General features: G+C 48.6%; 2 protein-coding genes across 2 annotated transcripts; one reads left to right on the top strand and one right to left on the bottom strand.

Annotated features, from left to right (window-relative positions):
• Positions 1 to 1,195: 1,195 nt before the first annotated feature.
• CTNS (cystinosin, lysosomal cystine transporter) lies at positions 1,196 to 10,145 on the bottom strand. Its single transcript, XM_019511197.1, has 10 exons — positions 10,030 to 10,145; positions 9,517 to 9,595; positions 8,168 to 8,252; positions 7,981 to 8,084; positions 6,831 to 6,962; positions 5,602 to 5,701; positions 5,401 to 5,520; positions 3,895 to 4,065; positions 3,272 to 3,389; positions 1,196 to 2,863 (listed from the first exon to the last, which is right to left on the bottom strand). The coding sequence occupies exons 1-10, from the start codon at positions 10,091 to 10,093 to the stop codon at positions 2,733 to 2,735; spliced, it is 1,104 nt and encodes a 367-aa protein (XP_019366742.1). The 5' UTR covers positions 10,094 to 10,145; the 3' UTR covers positions 1,196 to 2,732.
• A 212-nt stretch (positions 10,146 to 10,357) lies between these two features.
• On the top strand, positions 10,358 to 19,289 carry SHPK (sedoheptulokinase). The gene is made up of 7 exons (XM_019511186.1): positions 10,358 to 10,635; positions 11,367 to 11,508; positions 13,892 to 14,075; positions 15,630 to 15,782; positions 16,963 to 17,138; positions 17,352 to 17,552; positions 18,491 to 19,289. Exons 1-7 carry the CDS (start codon positions 10,465 to 10,467, stop codon positions 18,883 to 18,885), a joined length of 1,422 nt encoding a protein of 473 aa, XP_019366731.1. The 5' UTR covers positions 10,358 to 10,464; the 3' UTR covers positions 18,886 to 19,289.
• The last annotated feature ends 1,931 nt before the right edge of the window (positions 19,290 to 21,220 follow it).

Here is a 21,220-nt window from a genome sequence, read left to right as displayed (position 1 = left end):
CTTTCTGTATGGGTGTGTTACTTGTCTAAAATATCTCTGAACCTCAGAACAACAGTAGCATGCAGCTGATTGGGGAACTAATTTGGCATTAAAAAAGTAGTTTGAACAACATATAATCTGAGCAAATGTGTCTTGAAATTGTGGGCAAGCAGACAAAGCTGTACTCAAGGGAGTCAAACTCTTTTGAAGTTATAGAGGAACTATGTGGTAAATGCAGTCAAGAATGCAGTTTGAAACATTCAGACAAAAATAGGGGACACAAGCTGCTTAGGGAAGGAACTGGAGAAATGCTTCTTGGTGCTTACCCTGAACTGACAGAGGAGTCTATTCCTCTGCGGAGGATCAGTTTCAGCAGCGCAGGCTACTTCTCATTCACTGTGCAGGGGAGTGAGGGAGGGAAGTGCATGTTCGCTAATGAGGTTTTTCACAGACCCCTCCTCGAGACTAGTGCTGAGTGGCAGTTCCTCCCCTGCTAGCTGGGGCTCCAGTGAAGATACCACAGCTTAATTGGAGGGCGTAGAAAGTCCATAGCGCAGCAAGGAATGGTGCCACTGCTTTTCCTGCATTGTGTGCTAGCTCGCCGGCTAGGGCGCAGCACAGGGCGTGCAGCATCATAGTCTCCTGCAGGAACATAGCATTGCCTGTAGCCCCTGCTTCTAGCATGAGGGACACACACGTCAACCGAACAATGCTGAAACCATCTGCACTGCAGTAAACGTCTCAGACATGAATTGTCCAAGTGCCTCATGCTTAAAGGAACAATTTGCCGTAGCTACTTAGCTTTTCAAGTGCCGTAACTCTTGCACAGGCAGGCTCACGTCCCAAGAGACGGGATTCCTCAAACAGCCTGAACTTAACGACACCACTCATACTTGCAGAGCTCTGTTTGCTTGCTTCGCTTCTCACAGAGAAGCTTTCGAGTAGAGCATGCGCTTAGTCTGCCTTGCAGGGCAGCACTCTTCCTTTACCTAGAATGGGTGACCTAGGGACTGGAAGGAGGCCGCTGCGCGAGTTCACTGGCACGAACACATTCCAAAATTCTGGTCCCTGCAGCCATACTAAATTACAAACGTACGGTTCCTGGTGCACAAGTTGCTTCAGTACTTCACTGAATTGAACACTAGCTAGCTTTAATTACAGCAATCCAAAAACTATGTCTGGTATTTGATCTCTCGACTGACTGACATACTGTGTGGTTATGCTCTTCTCCACAGGCATCAGGTTATTGTAAATAGACACTGAGGAGGTGTTAGACTAACTTATTTCAGCACATGACTGCAGTGCCATGTAGGGGTTGACTATAGTGAGGCTTTAATCTTCATTAACACATCTCCAAGAATAGTCTGTCTGTGTACCAGCAGCTGCCTCTCTGCCTTGTTTGTTAATACTTTATACTGTATAATTCCAATATTCCTGACTTTTTGTACCTTCAATGACAAGTTGTGGTAAAGCTGTTATTTTTGTTACTGTAGCAGTGTACACACTGCTGTTTGTACTGCTGGTTCACTTGATTTTACACACAATAAAACAAGCTGGATTTCTTAAACTGCCTTCTTTTCACATTTAAAACAACGTTGCTTCCCGCTTCAGCGTCGTCTTCCTGCCTCTCCCGTTCAGTTGCCTCAGAGCAAGGGTTGCCTTTTAAACATGTGGCTGCCCACGCAAGGTAGAGCAATGAAAGGGCAGTGATGGCATGAGTTGCAGCAGACAGTACCCAGGTAGGGGGGTCTCACAGGAAAGAGGCCTGTCATCTGAATTTGGCAGAAATCCAGGGTTGGAACAACCCTGCCTAATCTTGCAGTTGAACTGACGGTTTACTACAGCAAGGCCCAGCAGGTATTACTCGCCACCCTCTCCCGTAAGTACCCTTCCCCTCCTGCCTCCCTTCCTTGGGGGATGTCCCTGTTTTGACATCTGCTTGGAAGGGGCTACAACTGCTTAGTTATGGCCCAGAACACTCAGGAAAGGGCAAAGGCTTTAAAACGCATCGTACAAGTTTTTAATTCTTAAGTTGTTGAACCCAGCCCGCGTGGAGTTCTCACACCGGCTGTTCTTGTCTTGGCAGACACACCTCTAGGCACTTCCCCAGAACCAGGTGTCAATAGCTTGCTATTTAGTGCAGTAAAGTCTCACACTTGATCTGGGCTACTTATCTTAGCACCTTAGGGAAGAAAAGCTGAGTGACAGAGGAGCTGCTCAAGTGAACACATTGGCTGAACTTACTAAGTGCAAGAAAGCCACTGGCTGTTATGGAATGCGTTGCAGGACTGGGGTGTCCCTTGCTACCCATGTCCAAATAAGTGTCAGCAGCTTGTCCTACTTGTACAGCCTGGTTTGGACGGGGGAGGCAAAGTGGTTGGATCCTGCTCTGTGCCAGAACTACCTGTTCCTCTGTTACTTTGTTAGCATTGGTTGTATTAGGGCCCTGATGGCAAGGGATTTTGCTGTCCTGGGTTCTGGCTCTTTGGAAACTAGCATAAAGGAGACGCAGCATAATTGCACCCATGTTAGAGCAGTGAGGGGAGCTGCAGCTAGGACAGCCCAAGCCAGGCTGGTTCCAAAGTAGCTTGAAGAGGTAATCTCTTCCCGGGTCAATGGGTGCATAGCGTGGTATCCTTTTAAGGCATTTGGCATTCAGGGGGATGGGAGCTAACTGCAGTCCCTGGCGAAGAGGAACAGAAGTGCAATAAGGCCAACCCATCCCATGCTGGTGTCCACACGGGCCAAAGGCCTCAGTCAAAAGGCTCATATCCTCGTGTCCTGTAGAGGCAGTAATGCTGGATCATAAATAGGATATCGAAGACAATGGAGAAGAGGCCCAGCCCAAACTTGGTGGGATCTCCAAAGATCAGCTTCCATTCCTCTGAAGGAGAGAAATGTCAAGTGAGAGAGCTGCGTGGTCAGGCCCGCTAGCTGATCCCACAGTCCTACAACCTGGTCTTGGCCCTTATCAGTAGCAGTAATAGTTATGCAATGCCGTTGTCATTATTATTTGAAAGCGATGAAGTGTTAGTGTGACAGCTGAGACTGATCAGCTGCACTGAATCTGGTCTTTGCCATGCCATGCAGTTTGCCCAGTATGACAGCTTAAAGAGGTGCCAGCAGGTAACCATAGACTCATGCGTCATGTCAGAGCACAGCTGGCCACGTAGGCTGCCAGGTGCAGCTTCCCTGTCTGGGAACAGCACTGCGATGTGTGCGAGTGACTGCCCACCTGGTGGCAGGTTTCTCTTTAGAGGGAACTAGTACCAGACCTCTCAGCTCTGCTCACCGTTGTTGTACGACTGCAGAAACATCTGAAGGAGGCTGAAGCTCCCACCAATGAAGTCTAGCAGCACGTTTCCGATGCTCCACCCCACCGTGCTCTGGCGACGAAAATTCAGGTATGCCTAAGAGGTGAAAACCAAGTCATTAAATTCAGCGTATGTGCAGCGCTCAGGTCAACAGACCGCTGGGCCACTGTTAGGGCTCCTGGGGACCACGGGCACAGGAAACTGGCCACTTCTGTTCTCACCCATAAAAGCCAGATGGGATTGCTTGATTCTTTTTGGGAGAGGAGGCAGATTTTCCTGCTAAAAACACTCAGCTGAGACAGAAAATGCACGCTGTTGTGACCTTTGCTCAGTCTATTTGCCTTCTGTAGAAGCAAGGTTTCTTCAACAGTAAATAGCTTCCTACATACTGCAAAAGGGCACTAAATCATCTAAGGTATTAGCAGGGAAGCGATCAATTAAGAAGGGGGTCCCTTTAAGTCAGCTCTAGTCTTAGCATTCTAGGATTATATCCTGTGCCTATTAAAAGGTAGCCTGCATGGCTTTTCCTGCTCTGTTATGTCACCTGAATGACACCTAGCTGCCACTAAGGTACAAGGAATCCTCAGCACCTGGTTTTTACCTGTGGAAAATATTTGATCAGCGTGACTCCCAGTTTAACGTACGAGAAGAAGAATAAAAACTGTAGCCATGTGATCTGGTCAGCCGCAGCTAGAGACAGCATGGTGAAGGTGAAGATCCATGCAAGTGCCAGCAGCCCAACCACAATTTTGGAGACTTTCTGGCTAGCTCTCTGAAAGACACGGACATAATATACATCTGCAGTCTGTTACACCTGGATCCCTGATTTCCTCCCTGCTCCAGCCCTTCCCTTAGCATGTTGGGCTCCGCACAACATGCGGGGCATCAGCCACGCACCCCTGTGCTACTAGCCAGATTGTCCCCTCTTCTTGCAAAACAACTGCCTGGTAGCTTATGGAGCCTGCTACGCAGTGTAACGTCAGACCCCAATTCCCATGGGAACACTGAGAGCCCTGGCACCCAGGCGGAAGCAGGCACAGGCTCTGCATGGCTGTGGGAGATGTGCAACTGGCTCTTTTGATCAAGTTTAGGGTTCAGTAACAGAACCTGTGGGGCCTTATGCTCTTGAGACAGGTTCTGGGGCTTGGAAAGCTTGCCAGATCGTCTTTACCACGTGCTGTACTGGTGGGGGGTGGTATTTGGCTTTGTAATAACGGCCTCAGTTTCTTGCAATTAGGGGCGTCCCTTCCTCTCTCACAAGGACAGGTGCTGTGAAACGAGGAGTACTAGCAGCTCAGGGACAAGGCAGCCGGAAATTGGAACGTGGCCCCCATGAGGGGAGCCTGATGGTCTGTGGCATCTAAAGATAATTAAGGAGTTCAGCCAGAACCTGGTGACTTGTCAGGCTCCAAAACCATTTTGACCCTGGTGCCTGATTGTCTCTCTCAGGAGAAGTTCCCACACCTGGCACAGTGCTAACAGGTCATTAAGCTGCTGATTGCACAGGGAAAGGGAACACCCAGAGCAAAGTGATCTCTCCATTCTCCACCCCAGGCAGTGGGAAAGAAGCAAATGGTCACCTGACAAGGGGGGGGCAGAGGCTATAGGATCTGGTCTCTTCCACAGGAGCAAGAAAGACCAGGAGCAGAATGCTGGTTGAGGAGTGGGTTCTGGGCTGTCGCACAAGACTCCAACTTAGGCCCATGTGGTGAGCAAGCTGGGATGGGAAATGCATGTGAACAACTCATTCTGTTTAGAGCAGAGCTTCTGGTGATAGCTAAAGCGGGGGCAATTGTTTCTGGAGCCCTTACACACTCTGTATTTATGTGAAACAAGCCGTCGCATGGCCCTAAGGAGGGAACTTGTAAACCCAGAGCACCTACAGGCTCTGGCAAAGAGCATGCTGCAGTCACTGGGGAGTCAGCATCAGCTCTAGCAAGCCAAGGCAGCTGGTCTGTGAGGTTCTGTTTCCAGTAATACGAAGGAGAGGGAAGAATCTACTTTGCCCAGAGGAAGAACACGCTGTCCAGGGGGTGGGGCCCAGCTTGGAGGCTCTACCAGGGCTGAGTCACTTTTGTGGAATTTAAGTGCCAGAGGCAACACTCACCTCATATATGCAGCACTGAACAATGATAAACAGCGTGATAGCTACTGCATGAAGACTAAAGAAGACATCGCTGCTTTCCACAGGGTTCACGCCATTGGGATACTGATGTAGGAACTGCTCCTGAACAGAGGGAAGCAGGCAGGTCAGCTCCCAGGCTCAGTTCCACAGGGAAGCTAGTGTGGCAACACAAAGGGCACTTACCCTGATGGCAACAATCCAGAAGAGTCCCACGTTAAATACGCTGTATGCTATGAAGCCAGTGAGGTTTAATGCAATGAAGTCAAAGCTCAGCCCAACGACACTAACAGGGAGAATAAATCAGACCTTGTTTTTAGAGGAAGGAGGGAAAGGAGTCCTCAATATACAGAGCAGCAGGGCCAGGGCAACAGAAACCGAGTTTTCAGTAGTAGAAAGTGCTAATTAAGGGTTTCTGGATTTCCTAGAACAAAGAGTGCAACCATGTTGCTTTTTAAAAGATCCCTTTGTGGGCTGGGAAGTGGAGGTAGGCTGCCCCTCATGTGGAAAGCACCAGCAATTTGATGTTTACAAAGCTGAACTCCCAAAGGAGGGAGCATATGCTAGCTGCACCCAACCCCAGTGAGTCACACAATAGGACTGGCCTTGGAGCAACTCTGCCCCTGCCAAGATAGGGCACTCTGCTGCCCTCGTGTGCCAACAGAGGTTCTCCACTTGTCAAAGGCCATCACTTGTTTGCTTGCTCAAATAGCTCAGTTTAGAAAAGGAGTTCAAGGAGCTTCCCCAATAGGAGGCTGGCAAGATAAATCTAGTGTTCAGAGGCAGGCAGTCTGCACAGCAGGGCTTAGATGAAATGCAACCTGCCTTCCAAGACAGTGGAAACGTGGTGCAGGGCAAGGAGTATACCCTACATTAGATCCAGAGGCTGGTAGAACATGTGAAATCAGACCCACGCCAGCCTGTCATGGAAGGTGATCACTAGGACACAGTGGAGCCACATCTCTTTGCGCTCTCCCTTTCCTCTTCCCAGAACTTATTCACAAGAATTGAAACAGATGCACGTGTGAATGGGGGTGAACTGCCCAAATGCACCTTACTAGCTCTGGTGAAATTCTAAAGACCGGGCTCCCTCTGGTGTCTAACGGGAGAACAGTCCAGGCTAACTCATCACCCAATCCCCTGACTTCAGTAGCACTTTGCAGGGAATGTTTTGTACAAGTTAAGGGCTTCTGAGCTGCTGCTCTGACAGGCCTCCTAAGCAAGGACTGTATTACTAGGGAATTCAGCTGTTACTGAAATCACATTTGCTCCTACACTAATACCTTGCTTTTCTTTCATGGGGACCAGCTCGTTCATGGGAGAGGAAAACTGTCCCACCCCACCCACAAGTCTTTCCATACAGTGACGTTTCTTGTAGAAAGAGAGCTGTGAAATGCACTCAAATATCCCCTTACCTCTTCCGCCGACAGTTCTCAATAACCTGTGGGTAGAAGGAGATCGACCAGGCTAAGAAGTAGATCCAGCCAATCACCTGGTCTACGTATCGCAGTATCTGACTATGAAGCACCTGAAAGCAAATCCTTGGGCTGGAAAAGAAATTGTGCCAGTCAGTCAGTTTGTACTTGTTGTGACACATCTCTGCATGCTACTAAGTGCAGCAGAAGCAAGCTCTAGAGCGAGTGGATCCCAGTCCAACACAGCACTGAAGATGTAGGGTAGGTTTAATAGAGCTTGCCCCTGTGCACCCCTAGCTCCCAGCCTCTGTGCCCTTTCTTCCTTCATTTTCCCCCTTCCCCCCATCCTCCAGCCTTCAGAAGCCTCTTGTCTAGCCCCCATGTTTCAGTGCCTCCTAGCACAAGGTTTCTATTGTGTAACTGATGCATATCACCCTGTGCTCTGTAAGCAAGGCCTTGCAATGTGGTGCAGCCTGTGCTCTGGCCTGTCTGACAAGATGGGGTAAGAACTGTGATCAAGAAGCCATGAAAAGCAGAAGCAGAATGAGGAAGCAGCCATACTGCAGCATCCTGCAGAGCTGTATCATCTGGACAAGCAGCAGACACAAGTCAACAGTCTGTTCCGGTATCAGTTCCACCTGTGAGCACAGTTCCCCTCATTAACAGACCCTCTAAGCTACAAGGGGTTTCTGGATGTGCCAAGTGCCAGCGGCTCCTCATGAACCAAGTGAAAGCTGTGGAGGAAGGGATGGCTCTAGAACATGACTCCACGAGCGCACATGCAAGACCTGTACAGCAACAATGCGGTAACCCAGGGAGATCTCCGAGCAAAACAGTGCCCTACTCAAGGCACACTTGAAGCCTGCATGTGTGGGTTAGAAGATGCTGTTGAACCCCAAGCTAAAATGCTAGGGGAGGGTAGGTGCTCACTGCTCCACTATTCCAATATAAATGCAAGATACAGAAGCTAAGTGGTACTGTTCTAATTACCCAAGTAAAACAGAAAGCGCAAGAGAGAGGAACACACACACCATTTATATACCCCAAGGAAAAGCGAGGTGGTGGTAGGTGGCTTGCTGGCAGGAGAGGAATGCTCTTACTCTTTTAGATGAGAGATGCAGATAATGAGGAATGAAATGCAGTTTCTCACCCAGTTTGGTTGGAATTACTGGTATGAAGGTAAACTGTAACTTGGCCAACGTCTTTGGCTTTCACTTCAAAGGTTGAATTAGTTAACCCAGCAGGGAAGTCTACCTGTTACAAAAATGAAAACTGGATGTAGTAGTATTCTCCTGATACAAAGCAAGTCTACATCAGAAATCAGTGCTGTTACTTACTTGCCTGGGTAGTTCAACAATGGTTCCATTCTTGGATGAATAGGTAATGTTAAAAGTTATCACCAAGGTTTCATTCAGTGGAGAACTGTGAAAATGGAGAGGGCAGATTAGGCCTAAGTGTGCATTAAAGGAGGTGTCTAGTCTCCCTGGGAAAATCTTCATATTCCACGCAAGCTTATCTTGGACAGTCTACATGTAGTAGCTTCTACCTGGTCACCCACTGTGGTACCAACATTATGGGACTCTAGAAATGGAGGCTATTTTTAAGTGACTGATAAAGCAATCTGAACTGACCATGGTCCTTGCACGTCTCCCTTCTTGCAGACGCAGAAGTTCTTTTGAAAGACGGATACACACTGCTCTAAAGCTTGAAGTCTCCCCATTTCTCCATCCACACAGCAGCCCTCCACCCCTCCTTGCTGCTCCCTCATATCAATACAGGCAAGTACTTGACTTCTGTTTCCCAAGGGAAAAGCTTGTATAACTTAGAAAATGGGCCACTGCACCAAGGCAAAAAGTCTCCATGGAGACTGAAGCATGCGTTTCAGCTCTGAAGTGGTTGTTTTCTGTGCTGGGAGTGGACTTGTATAATTAGGGAATGTCTTAGGATCCTTCTAGACAAAGCATGTTATTGTTGGTCTCATGGGGGGCAAGAGAGATTTATCAACGAGTCCATCACCCTGCAAATGCCGAATTCAGTCTGCCATTAAAGAGAGCGTTGGACCCCTCTGGCCAGAGTCATTAATGGTGCAGCTCCCGAGTGGTGTCGGGGACTCCTCTGTGGGATGGACGCTCATCCCTGCAAGGCCTCTGCATCTCTTCAGTACCACTTAAGGCGTAAGTCATACTGAAGGGGTAAGTCACGGGGTTGGATGGGTCACACAGTCCGACCCGTGGCACAGAGGTAAGAGGCCCTGTTCCTAAATCAGCCCACCCACACGCCTGTCCAGTCTCTTCTAAAAGACCTCCAAGGGGAAAAACAAAAAAGTTTGTGTGACAGCCTCAGACAGCGAGTCCTACTCCTCCTACACTCAAAAACTTCCCATGAAATTTGAGCCAAACCTGCTGTCCTGCTGCAGGCAGGACAAGGGGCAAGGGGTTTAAGAACGAACGATTGTTTTCCTGGTTTACGGCAGCCATTCAAAAGGAAACCTTCCCTTGCCCGTGCAAGGAATTGCACCCGTGGTCTGGCCTGCCGCACGCGGGCGAAACAAGCAAGCCCCTCGTCCCAAATGTCGTCGCGACGGCTTGTGCAAAATCCTCTCCTCGGGTCCGTGCCTGCAGGTTTCTTGCATCCCCTCAAATGCAGGTGAAGAGGAAAGGAATCGAAATCGCCTGTCAGATCTTACCGTAGCGTCACAGGGACGTTTGTGGAGCTGCCGTTCTCGAGCGTGACCACGTCGGGGACAGACAGCCCGCTGGCTCCATCTGGGAGAGAGGACAGAGCTTAAACGCGCTTGTCGAGTCCGCGGCTTCCCCGAAAAGCGCAGGCCGGTCTTTCCGCACAACGGGAGCGGGAGACCGGGGAGAGCAGGCCCGCGAGCTCGGAGGGTGGATGAGGAAGAGAGGCGACGGCGCGGAGGAGGCGAGTCTGCGTCACCTGAGGGAGCGGGCGAGAAAAAGACAAAGTTGGAAATCAAGCGCGTCGGGGCGGACGGCAGCATGCGCGCGGGAGATGAGAGAAATGTGGGGGGAAAGGGAAGAAGAAGGAAGAGGTTGTCTGGGGGCAGGGAGGCGCGGGGAGCTCGGGGCCGGGCAGGATGCGACCCCGCGGGCGGCTGGGCGCGGGCACGGCTGTACGGACCGGTCACGTATGGACCGGCCCACGTATGGACCGGGCGGTATATGGCCCAGGCACTCACCGCCGCCCGCCGCCGTCCCGAGGGCGATCCCGAGCGCGCAGAGAACGGCCCAACTCATCGCCATGGCGCGGAGCCTGCTCCCCTCAGCAGCGCCGCCGCGCGGACTACCGGTCCCGGCCTGCAGTGCAGCCCCACGCGGCCCGCCCCGGGCCGGCGGCGGAGCATGACAGGACCGGTAGTCCCTCCCCCCACACGCCCTTCCTGTCACGTGACCGCCCCCTTGCGGCTCGCCCCAGCCTCCATCTTGAGCGTGGCAGCTGGGCCCGCCACCCTCTCCCTCCCCCGGCGCGCTTGGCCACGCTCAAGATGGCGGGCTGATCTTCCCGCGCCGCCATGTTGGGCCTGGTCTAGGCCTGGGCCTTACCCCAGCTTGCGGCCTTGAGTAATCCAGAGCCAGCCCAGGGAGCAGAGCTGGGCGCGCGCTTCTGACAGGCAATGGCTGCTTATCTGAGCCTGCCCGGCCTGGCCTGTGTGCTGGGCATCGACCTGGGCACCACCTCGGTCAAGGCCGCGCTGGTGGTGGCGGGCGAGAAGGGGCCTGTGGTGGCCGAGAGCTGCTCGCGGGAGACGCGAGCGCGGGTGGACAGCCCAGTCACTGGCGCCCAGGTAGGCACTGCTGTCTGTGACGTCACCCTGGTTTTGCCTCGTGCCCCGGGGCACAGATCAGCTGCTTGGGGCAAAAGGGGAAAAAAGCAAAGCATCCCTGGGGCGGTGACACGTGCTCGACGTCTGGGCGTGGAGACGTCTCTGCTGCGGGACGACGCCAAGGATGCGCCGGGCAGCCTGCACCGAGGAAACGTCTAGCTTGCACTACTGCCACGTTGGCAGCGGTCATTTAAACATGTTTTTTCCCCCAAGTCGGGGAGTCGTAGCATGCGGGTGGCCCCGTGCACTTTCTGAAGTGGTGCGATGGTTCGTCACGGCTCAAATCCAGTGTACAGGCATCTCCTGGGAGTCCAGAGCAGCGGAGAGCCTGTTGGGGCTCAGGTTTTATACTGGCGGGAGCTTTAGTATTTGTTGCAGCTTGTTGGGGAAGAAAGATCCTTTACCTGAAGTAGTTTCAGGGTAAAATGTAACTCCAAGAGAGCTTGGCTTATATGGAAATGAGAAATGTGACGCTAGATTTGGCTCTTATGTGGCTGTTGGTATAACAGACCATAAACCGCAAGAGAAACAAACCTACGCGGGTATATCTCTGCTCTTCGAGCCCAGGATTGCAGTGTGTGTCCTTTGGCTTTTGTGGGATGAAAAGTATTGAAAAATGTAGATCTAGGTAATGACCCTCATGAACTGTGTCCCAGTGCTTTGACCCTTGATGTGATGCTTTCTGCTTGCAGGGGATGGAGCAAGATGTCCAGAGAATAATAAGAGCCGTGAACGAATGCCTGGCTGCTCTTCCTCAGCAGCAGCTGCAAAGAGTGACCCGTGTCGGTATTTCAGGACAAATGCATGGGGTTGTATTCTGGAAAAGAAATCAAGGTAACGCCCACCCTTCGGCATACTTGCTTCACAAATTGTAGTGTTGAGGAGAAGTGGCATCAGTTGTGGAAGGTGGATCTTAATGTGGGAGATGATTTTTCTATTATTATTATTATATTTTTTTAGCACTGGGCTGATCTGGAAAAAGTTGGCATGTGTTCACCTTGACTTTTATAAAGTGGAGTGATCAGGAGATCCTCTGAAACATGCATGTCCTGTGAATTAGCATAGTCAGTTGTGTCCCGCCACCTCTTCCACTTGACTATGTTCTCTGGTGAATGACTCCATCAGGTCTTTGTAAATCTTTAAGAGAAGCAGTCCCGGTGAGGTCAGCTGCGGTCATCACACGAAGAAAGGTTACATTTTTGGAGATGAACAGTTGTCTGTCCACCTACCGTGTGTCTGTTGCCAGCCAATATGGGCTTCCTGATCACTTGCAATGCTTTGTTTTTAGTTCCTTCCCATTGGGAGACATTTTTAACTAGCTGTCCTGTGAGTTGTCTGGGTACTTTCCAGTAATTCCTCTTTACTTGTTGTATGTGCACCATGAAAAGTTAGACAGAGGTGACTACCTGTATGGAAGTGAGCGTAGCATTAACCATAATACTCTGCATAGCACTGTGGTTTTACCAAAGCTTCCAGCGTGAAAGGACAATACAAGAAAATGTGTAATTTCACAGAAGGTTATTTAAATCAGTGTTAGATTTAAACCTTCCCCCACTCTTCCAATATTAAACAAACTTGTTTTCTGGTAAGGCAGAGATGACTGCAACATCGTATTTTTGTCTCCTGGTTTTGTGAGCATTTTGGAAGTGGCAGTGACTAATGTCATTTGTAGGATTGGGGTGGGGATAAGTCATTAGAAACCAAATCATATGGGTCTTGATCTTGCCTGCGCTCTTATGTGTGTGTAACTGTGTGCATAGGTGGGCTGGCTTGGGGTCTTTTGATTGTAAACTCTGCACAGAGCAATCATGGAATAGATTTCTTTTTTTCTGGAGCCCCGATACCCCATTTCAGAATCTGGTTCCACATCTTTATTCCTTCTGTAACTCATGAGACTTGCTTACAGGCAACAATGCAGATATTAAGTAATGTTATTAAGTTGCTGAGGTGAAGCAGAGATTCCTTTTAAGTTATAGAACTATTTCCAGAAAGTACTGGTCGCTGCCTGCCAGATGTTGTCCAGATCTTAATTGCTCTAAGAGATGGTGAACTATTCATTACTGGCTGTGATTTGGTTTTTAAATACTAAAGCCATCACCAAGGACTATATCCAAAGGCTGATGGACTGGAGGGTCTGTTGCTTGCTTTCTAGTTCTCCCAAGGGCTGCATAACGACTCCACAAGTCCATCATACGCCTACATTTTTGTGTGGTGGTCATTAATATTTCATTTCATAAAGCCACATGTCACTACTTGTTTTGTTTTTTAGTTCTTGTACTCAACAAAGTGAAGGGGAGTGTTTGCTCTCAAATCATCTTAAGTGGCCTAAGTGAAGCCACGGACACACCCTAGGTTGCAAATTGCATTTTTAATGGCATCCTTTAAGGTTAGCCTTGTGGTTAATAATATTCCTTAGAACCCATTTTAAAACTAGAAAAATAAACAGATGAGAAATTGGAGTTGAAAAAGATTTCAAAGAAGATTTACTTTGCCCGCTTTGCGTATTACTGCACCTTTCAGCTTTTGTGCAAGGCTGCTTTACAAGAGTTGTGCAGAGTTCCTGATCAGACTAGTGAAGACCACGATCAGTGTAGAAATGATCCCTTTTTAATGCTCTGCCACCTTAGCCTCTTCCAAGGTGTTTAGCTTTTGGGTGTCAGATCCTCACCCCTGCTCTGGTTCTTTTGTGCTGCATCGCGGGACTGCAGTAGTGTCATGGGGCTCTCAAGGCCTTACCCTAAGCTGTGGCCTTCTGGCCCCAGCTTGGTCACAACACGGGTCTGTTCCTAATTCCTAACCAAACAAATGCATTCTGTATAGCGTTCTTTTTAGTTCAGAAAAGGGTGACCAGCATTAGGGGAGGGTATTTGGAGCTGGAAAGTCTGAAAGTTCGGTGTGACTATAGTCACTGCTTGCCCATGTGACGTGCATAACACGGGTTCCCCAACCACCTTGGCTTATGGGAAACTAGACTGAGCAAGTGATGCGTGCAGTGAATGCCCTACATTGCTGTCTCCATCAAACTAAAGACGTGCCTGTTGGTAGAAAGCAGAATTCCCTGCAGCCATAAGCAGTGTTAGGTGGGGTCTGAACCTGTTGCCTGTGAGCCACTGGGTAGAGACTGCTGGTGCATAATTTATTCCTTTGGTAATGGGGATGGAAAGGGACCTGGCAAGTGGGTTAATCTGCAGGGCTTCTCAACCACTGCTTATTCCAGGTTGCAACTGGATGGAGAGTGGAACAGGTTCTACCTGGGAGCCTGCAGCGGTCAGTCACCTGGTTACGTGGCAGGACAGCCGGTGCAGCCACAGCTTCCTCTCTTCTCTTCCTCAGCCCCAGTCGCACATTAGCTTGGCCACAGGATTCGGGTGTGCCACCATCTTCTGGTATTTAAAAAACAAGTACGGCGCTGTTCATTCAAGTTCCTGTATTGAGCTGTTTCATTAGCTGTTTTTTGGCTGGAACTCGAGTGACAATCCTGTTCGTGCAGAAAGTTACTGCCAGTTCAGAGTTGGCTGCTGTCTTTCTACCTAGGTGTCGTAATGCGTTGTCTGGCGGAGACATGAGAGAGGAACCAGCCCTCCTCTTAGTGTTAATTAAAAGGCCCAAGATTGTTTCAAATGGAAGTATTGAATACAGACTGCACGACTGTGAGAGACCTAATTCTTCTCATAAACATTACCACAAAATGCTTAATACCTGAGCAGAAAAGTTTGCTTTTCTTAACAGAAGCCACATCAGTTAATACAGTTCTACCACAGTAGTTATGCCTTGGGCAGAGTGGCTTTGCGTGTTTATCGCAATATCTAATATGTGAAGGGTTGGTTTCAGCTGGGTGCTAAGAGAATGATCCCTAAATTAGCCCTAATATCTGTAAGAGATGCACAGCATTCCAGCAAGCCTCTGCTGAGGTCCAGCATAACTTGGCATCAGCTGCTACTTGGGATGCAAGCCACAAAACCTCTGTGTTAGATTTTGAAACTGTTTCATCTGCAGAAAGTTGTTATCTCTCTGAAAGCGCCAACACCATCCTGAGCAAGGAAGTCCTTTATGAGAGAGGAGCGAAAGATGGGTTAAGTATTGACTCCTTCCAGAAGTTTGGGTAGAGAATATTTGGAGCCTGCCTGGATCTTTCCAGTGCCCAAGTTGTTTTGATTCTTTCCTTATGTAAAAGATGCCCTTGCTAAAGGAACAAAACTGATTTTTACTAACATTTAAGAAGCATTTAAGAGTCGCTTCTCATTGAGTTCTACCTAATACATTTAACCTCCCTGACAAAGATAAAGACAGGCATAATACTCAAAGCATATTACATTATTAATATTATTATTACTATTCTGTAAGGATGTCAAGAAGTTCTATTGGAAAGCAACAGTTCACCCTAGAACATTAGCAGTTTTTCTTCAATGAGCAATTGTTTTCCCCGGCCACTCACTGTTTAAATCCTTCTTTCCTGGACAAGTTCAAATAGCCTAATGGGAATGTTCATCAAAAATGTAATTGCATCATTAGTGACCACACGGTGTTAACAAAACAGCTGCCGTGATGAAGATGGCTGCTAGAGCTGGTTTGTTTGTTTTTTTTGCTTTCCTGATGTCTTTCAGCGAAAAATGGACGTTAAACAAACAACATCAATTCAATTTACCGAAGTCAGATTTTGGTGAAATGTTTCAGTTGCCAAAGCCAATTTCCTTTTTTTGCATCTAGGCTCCTGGAAGAGGTGAAAACTTTTGGAGAAGAGTTTTGACGTGCACCTTCCTGCCATCAGCAGAAACTTGTCATGGGCACCTGTTTTTGCTTTGTGTTTAATTGTTCCAATAATTTAGCTTTCTGGAACTACACAGGTTTTTTTTACTGTGTTACCAGGTTTGTTGTAACTGTTCGCTACAGATGGAAATGATTGACAGTTGAGTGTACAACAAAACAATGGCGACTTTCTTTCTTTTGTGAAACAGCCCTGACTTTCTGAAGTCCTACGATTCGGCTGGTACCATCCATGACTATGTGGTTGCAATGCTGTGTGACCTGGAGAAGCCGCTGATGTCTGTCCAGAATGCTGCCAGCTGGGGATATTTCAGTTCCAGAAGTAAAAGCTGGAACATGGAGATGTAAGTAACAGGGTCCTCAGTGGATTGTATTTATTGTGCGGACCAGGTGGTGTGAACACATCTGTAGGACATACCTGTGAACGTGCCGCAGGTGTGCGCTGATTGGAAGCTGCTCCCATGTGATGGTGGTTTTGTCTGTGCTGAATGAATCTTTGGGTGTCAGCCCAGTTTGTCAGGGGTAAAGGCCAACATCGTGGGAGTCTTGTCTCTGCTTGTACCTGCTGGCTTGGGCATCCTGATAAACACTGAAGAGAAGGTCTGGTCAGGAGGCTCAGCCAAGAGGCCACAGACCCAGACCTGCCCCCTTGCTCTCTAGGATCATCTTTGTAGGGCTGGGATGAGTTTTGCTGGTGCGGCAGAGTGCTTAGCCTATCCTGATGCTACCAATGCTTTACCTGCCCAGTGGTTCAAGAGAGAATTTCACTCGAGTTTCTTCAGCTGAGGATTTCCACAAGCATAAAAACCCACTCACCATGTCAGTTGAAGGGTGCTGGACATCTTGCTTGAGAAATTGGTTCTATTCTCTCCTTTTAATGGCTTCCTCTTTCAGGGGGTAGAGTCCAGGGCCCTGGACAGTGCAGAGGTCAGCTTGGGCCAGGACTCTAGTGCGCAGAGATCTCTATCAGTAAAGGTAAACCACATTCTCGCCCACTGAAATGTTGGCGGGTGTGTGTATTTGGCATTGAGGGTTCAATAACTTGATATAGTGGTTGTAGAAAAGTAACCTAGACACATCTTGCAGTTTGTTTGCTTATGGAGCCTGTCCAAGCTAATTTGTCCAAGGTTGGCTTTAACCTGATAACCCCTGCACAAGAGTGGCTAGAAGTTGGCATTCTTTGGCACTTGAAAATTGGTTGCATATCTGTTATTGGGATTGCTTTTTCCAGCACTGCTTAACTGTAGGAGGTATGTGTTGCTGTGTAACCCCTGGTAGGTCAAATACAATGTAATAGTCAGCGAGTGCACTAACTCTCCTCATCTGTTCAGTTCAAAGTCAGGTGAGTTTTTTTTAACCCCTGGAACTGGAGGGCTGAATTTATCCAAGGCACAGCAGGGAACAGATGGTGTAAGTCCACAAGCATATGGTCACACCAGCTTGTGACTGTGTGAGGGTGGTCATGTAGTCAGGCAGCATGCTCTTAATGGTAACTAATCTACCTGCATGTTGGTTTGCTTGCAGCTTGAGAGAGTCCGGTTTTCCCATTCACTTGCTTCCTGAAGTGGGTGACCCTGGCGACGTTGCCGGAAGGATGTCCCGTGGCTGGCATGGAATTCCAAAGGGAGCAGAAGTGGGACTGGCCCTGGGAGATTTCCAGTGCTCTGTGTACTCCTGTCTGGCCGAGAGGAGTGATGCAGGTATCTTCTTGCAGCTGGACCATCACAACTAAGACTTGCTGATAGAGTGGGCTGCCACTGGCTAGGCCGTGGAAGGACTGATAAAATGTTGCTGTTCATAAGATAACCGTGATTTCTCTGTCTGCTTCATAATTTTGTGCTCATCTGGTTATCTTACTTTTTCCATTCAGGGTAGCCTGCCAAAAGACGGAAATCTCTTCTTTCTTGTTCTAGTTCTCAACATCAGCACCTCTGCTCAGCTCACGGTCTCCATGCCTTGGGGATTCCAGCCTGCAGAGACACCTGATCCTTTATCAAGCGTTGCTTATTTCCCTTATTTTGATGGCCACTATCTGGCTGTGGCAGCCTCGCTGAATGGGGGCAATGTGATGGCGATGTTTGTGGATATGCTGGGCCAGTGGATGGCAGAGTTGGGTAAAGTATTCTGAGGACCTTCAAAACTTACCTGGTAGCAAGTTATTGGGGGCTGCGTCGATCCAAGAAGCTATGCTCTGTTGTGGGATTCTGTGAGCAGCAATGATGTAACGCTCCATTAATTCTACCCAGAGCAATTTCCTGCAACTCTTAGGGCTTGTGCTAGTGATGACATGACCGGAACCTGCGTTCAGATTGCGTCTGGGTTTTGTTTTCCAACGAACAAGAGCAAAAGGTTTCTCTGCGGCTTCCATTTCAGAAGGAAGAACTTTCAAAGGAAAAATTACAAGTCAATAAATTGAAGTTGGTGGCTCATTTGCATGGCTAGAGTCTAGAAAGGATTTGATTATATTAATTGCCTTGGTGGAAGTTTTCACAGTGCTTTAAATACTTAATGGACTTGAGTGTCACATAAGACAATCATGTCTTGTCTCCAAAGTACTTTAAAATCTGTTTTTGTGGCTCCTTTGATAGACTCTCGGTGGGTCGTCTCAGTGCCTTCTAGAATCCTGTATCCAACCACCATGTGAAAAGAGTGCTGCACTCTGTTTTGCTGGCTGCATAATTGGGGAAGGGGAGGTGTATCTGTGCTGACTGCCCCGTTAAGAAAAGATTGCTAGCTGGTTAGTGTCCAAACAGGCAAACTGCTTCACTGTTGGTGCGTAGATTAAGCTAACCCAGTAGCAAAGAGGAGGAAATGCATCTGTTTGCCAGAAATGTCTGTGTTGGTACTCAGAAGAGACTTCGTGACCCACCACAGGTGGCTGGAGAGGGTCCTTTAAGGAGATTTTTTTTGGGACGGGAGGAATCAAATGCAGGACAAGAACAGTGTCAGGCCTTTTGTACGGCTGGGCAGCCAGGGCCTTTTGCCTGCTCCGCTTTGGACCCGCGCAGACTCAGAGATGCATATTACTAAGATGCCGTTTTCTTTTTTGCAGGGCTTGAAGTTCTGGAGTCCACGCTCTACACACGAACAATCAAAGCAGCCTTGGCCCAAAAGGAGACCGGACTCTCAATTTGCCCAAGTGTGTTTGGGGAAAGGCATGTACCGGAGCAGCTGGCTTCGGTGACGGGCATCGCCGCCTCTGACCTCTCTCTGGGTCACGTGACCAGAGCTCTGTGCCGCGGGATCATTCAAAACCTACGTTCCATGTTGCCAGCAGAGTGCCTGAGGGAGGCAGGGGTGAAGAGGATTCTGGGAAGTGGGAGTGCCCTCTCCAGGAATGAAGTCCTGAGGCAGGAGGTAGAGAGAGCGTTCCCATTTCCCGTGGCGTACGGGAAGGACGTGGATGCGGCAGTCGGCGCGGCCTTGGTCATGCTGCACAGAAGATGAAGGTGTGGCTCGAGCCGCCTGGCAGGCTTTTGTCTACTGGATGTGGATTTTCTCTGCTGCTCACTGTTGCTGGAGGAGCCTTTGATCTGCCCTCCCTCTCCTCCTGCTTTCATATCCCTTTCTGCTTCCGAGTGTACCCTCCATTCCCTTACGCTGGCATTCCCAATTGTGCAATGAGGGCTAATTACCACATGAAATTGGAATGGAAAGTGCCCATTAATTTTGCTTCAGATTCTTCATCAGTGGTATTTTCTTTGAATGGGTGAGGGAAGCCAGTGTCTCTCACCACTGTCTGTTGGCTTTGTTTTGCAAAGTGATTATGATTTTTTTAATCGACTCTTTCCATATGCAGTGGCACTCCCATCTTGTGTGGTGCCTCCTTAATAAAGATCAAATCATCACTTGCTGTGTCTCCTGCAGTGGATGTTCTCTTTGTAAAAGGGCCAAGCATGGTTTTGATGTCAGCATGGACCTGTGATGTGTGCTGCCGTGGGTCCTGCCTAGATTCACAACTAGCTCAATGCAATGATTTTGATACGTGCATGTCAACATCCATGCTTCAGGGTACAAACTGCTTACCTGCTGGCGTTCAGGAAGGCATTTCCCTCATCCTGCAGCAGTATGCACTTGTCTGCACAAACGTGTCTATAAGTAGAGTGCATTGTGGCTTTCTTTGAAGCATCCAGACAGATAGAAGACTGGTCCCTCCTGTGTGGTGTTTCTTTTGCTCTAGAAGATATATGAAAATGCCTGAAGGGCCCATTTCTATATCGTCTTTCCACAGCATGACTTGCTGGGCAATCACAGTGGCTACCAATGAGATATTAAGCAGATCTGCATTTGTCACATCCAAAAATGTCTTTCTGGACCCCTTGTTAGACAGCTTTATAATTCTGCTTTTGTGTGTTCCATGGCAAGTGGGAGGCTGGATTCTGCCCTGATTTTGGTTTTGAGTGTTGGGCTTCTATCACGTGCTGTGTTTGTAAGGCACTGTGCTGGCTATTTCTATCCCCTTTTCTCTTTATGATGAAACATTCAGATTTTCTTTTGTCAGTCCAGGAGGGGTTGGGAATGCACCTTTCCTTGGGCACTGGAGGGGGAAGTAATCACAGTGGTTTCATATCATCTGGGTTCAATTTCATTACTTAAAGCATCTGTTTCAACTGAAAGACAGATCTGTTTCCATCTTGCTCATTAGCAGCATTGGGACTGACTTAGATCACCTTAATGAGAAATCTGCTTCCTATCCCAGTGGTCTACATTCCCGGACCTTAATTAGAGTGGTGGATTAATTCTTCCCTCACCGCTGACCCCACTACTCCAGGTTAAGTGCAAAGGATTATTGACATGGCCAGGAAATACAGAGAAAGTTGTCGACTATTTGAGGTCTTTTGGTAATATGTTGTTGTCTCTTCTTTGTTGGTTGCTGTGTAGTTGTGTCAGCAGGTCTTTGTTCTTTCCTCGATGAGTAACAGCAGCAGGAACCGGTCACATTTTCAGGGCTAGGCAATTGCTGCTTGCTGATCTTAAACCAGCAGAGCCAGTTTCAAGAAGCTGGTACAATTTTGGTCTGGCTCTAGGCTGCCCATGGTTCTCTGAGGCAGTCTCCCTGTCCTACAGACTAGACTTCACTTCCCCTGTGTGTTAGGACTCTTGCATATTCAGTGTCACTTTTGGGTTAGTTTTCATGCAGCAGTGAAACAAGGTGTTCACTCTGGGTGCGGTTCACCCTTAAGAACAACATTCACCCAGGACATAGGTATTTTGGGCCTGTAGGTTGTAGGCAGGTGTTAGTGGCACCCTATGCTATTATTGGCCTGGTTCCATAAGTGCACTGACCACTTTTAGTGATGCACAGAAACTACATCCCAGCCCTGGAGAGCTTTACCATCTACCACAAACTAATAACATGCACAAGACGGCTGTCGAGGGTGTGAGACAGTGTAAAGGGATCAGTCAGTGAGGAGAGAGCAGCGTGAAAGCAACATCAGCTCTGCTTTTCCCATGAAGGGAAGGAGAAGTACACAAAGCCCAAGAAATAAGGAGATGCTCCAAAAATGTGTGTGCACAAGGAGGGGAAGAGTGAAAGAGGGCCTACATCCAGAACTCAGGAAAGGAGCCAGAAGGGACACGTAGCAGAAAGAGTTAAAAGAAACCTGGGGCCTGAGAAGTAGGTGGGAAACCGCTACCGAGCCCTGGGGGTGACTTTTTTTTTTTTTTTTGGATGTACAAAACAGTAACGGGGATAATTGAAGGACTCTAAACATCTAGTTAGTGCAGCTGGAGCACTCTGACTCTTGCATGGCTCCAAAAGGCTGCCACGAACATCCTAGCT

This window comes from Gavialis gangeticus, unplaced genomic scaffold (genome assembly GCF_001723915.1).
Source record: "Gavialis gangeticus isolate Ggan-Ray unplaced genomic scaffold, GavGan_comp1, whole genome shotgun sequence".
In the NCBI taxonomy this organism is placed as follows: Eukaryota; Metazoa; Chordata; order Crocodylia; family Gavialidae; genus Gavialis; species Gavialis gangeticus.
The sequence above is the reverse complement of the archived record's forward strand: the minus strand, read 5'-3'. Positions and strand labels throughout refer to the sequence as shown.

Excerpts from the sequence above, each read along its gene's own strand:
- CTNS (XM_019511197.1), bottom strand. The coding sequence starts at position 10,093 with ATGGCGATGAGTTGGGCCGTTCTCTGCGCGCTCGGGATCGCCCTCGGG. Across the intron at positions 9,596-10,029 it reads CGGGACGGCGGCGGGCGGCG|ATGGAGCCAGCGGGCTGTCT; the intron begins GTGAGTGCCTGG and ends CCTCTCTCCCAG. Across the intron at positions 6,963-7,980 it reads AGTAATTCCAACCAAACTGG|CCCAAGGATTTGCTTTCAGG; the intron begins GTGAGAAACTGC and ends TTTCTTTTCCAG.
- SHPK (XM_019511186.1), top strand. The coding sequence starts at position 10,465 with ATGGCTGCTTATCTGAGCCTGCCCGGCCTGGCCTGTGTGCTGGGCATC. Across the intron at positions 11,509-13,891 it reads ATTCTGGAAAAGAAATCAAG|GTTGCAACTGGATGGAGAGT; the intron begins GTAACGCCCACC and ends TGCTTATTCCAG. Across the intron at positions 17,139-17,351 it reads GGCCGAGAGGAGTGATGCAG|TTCTCAACATCAGCACCTCT; the intron begins GTATCTTCTTGC and ends TTCTTGTTCTAG.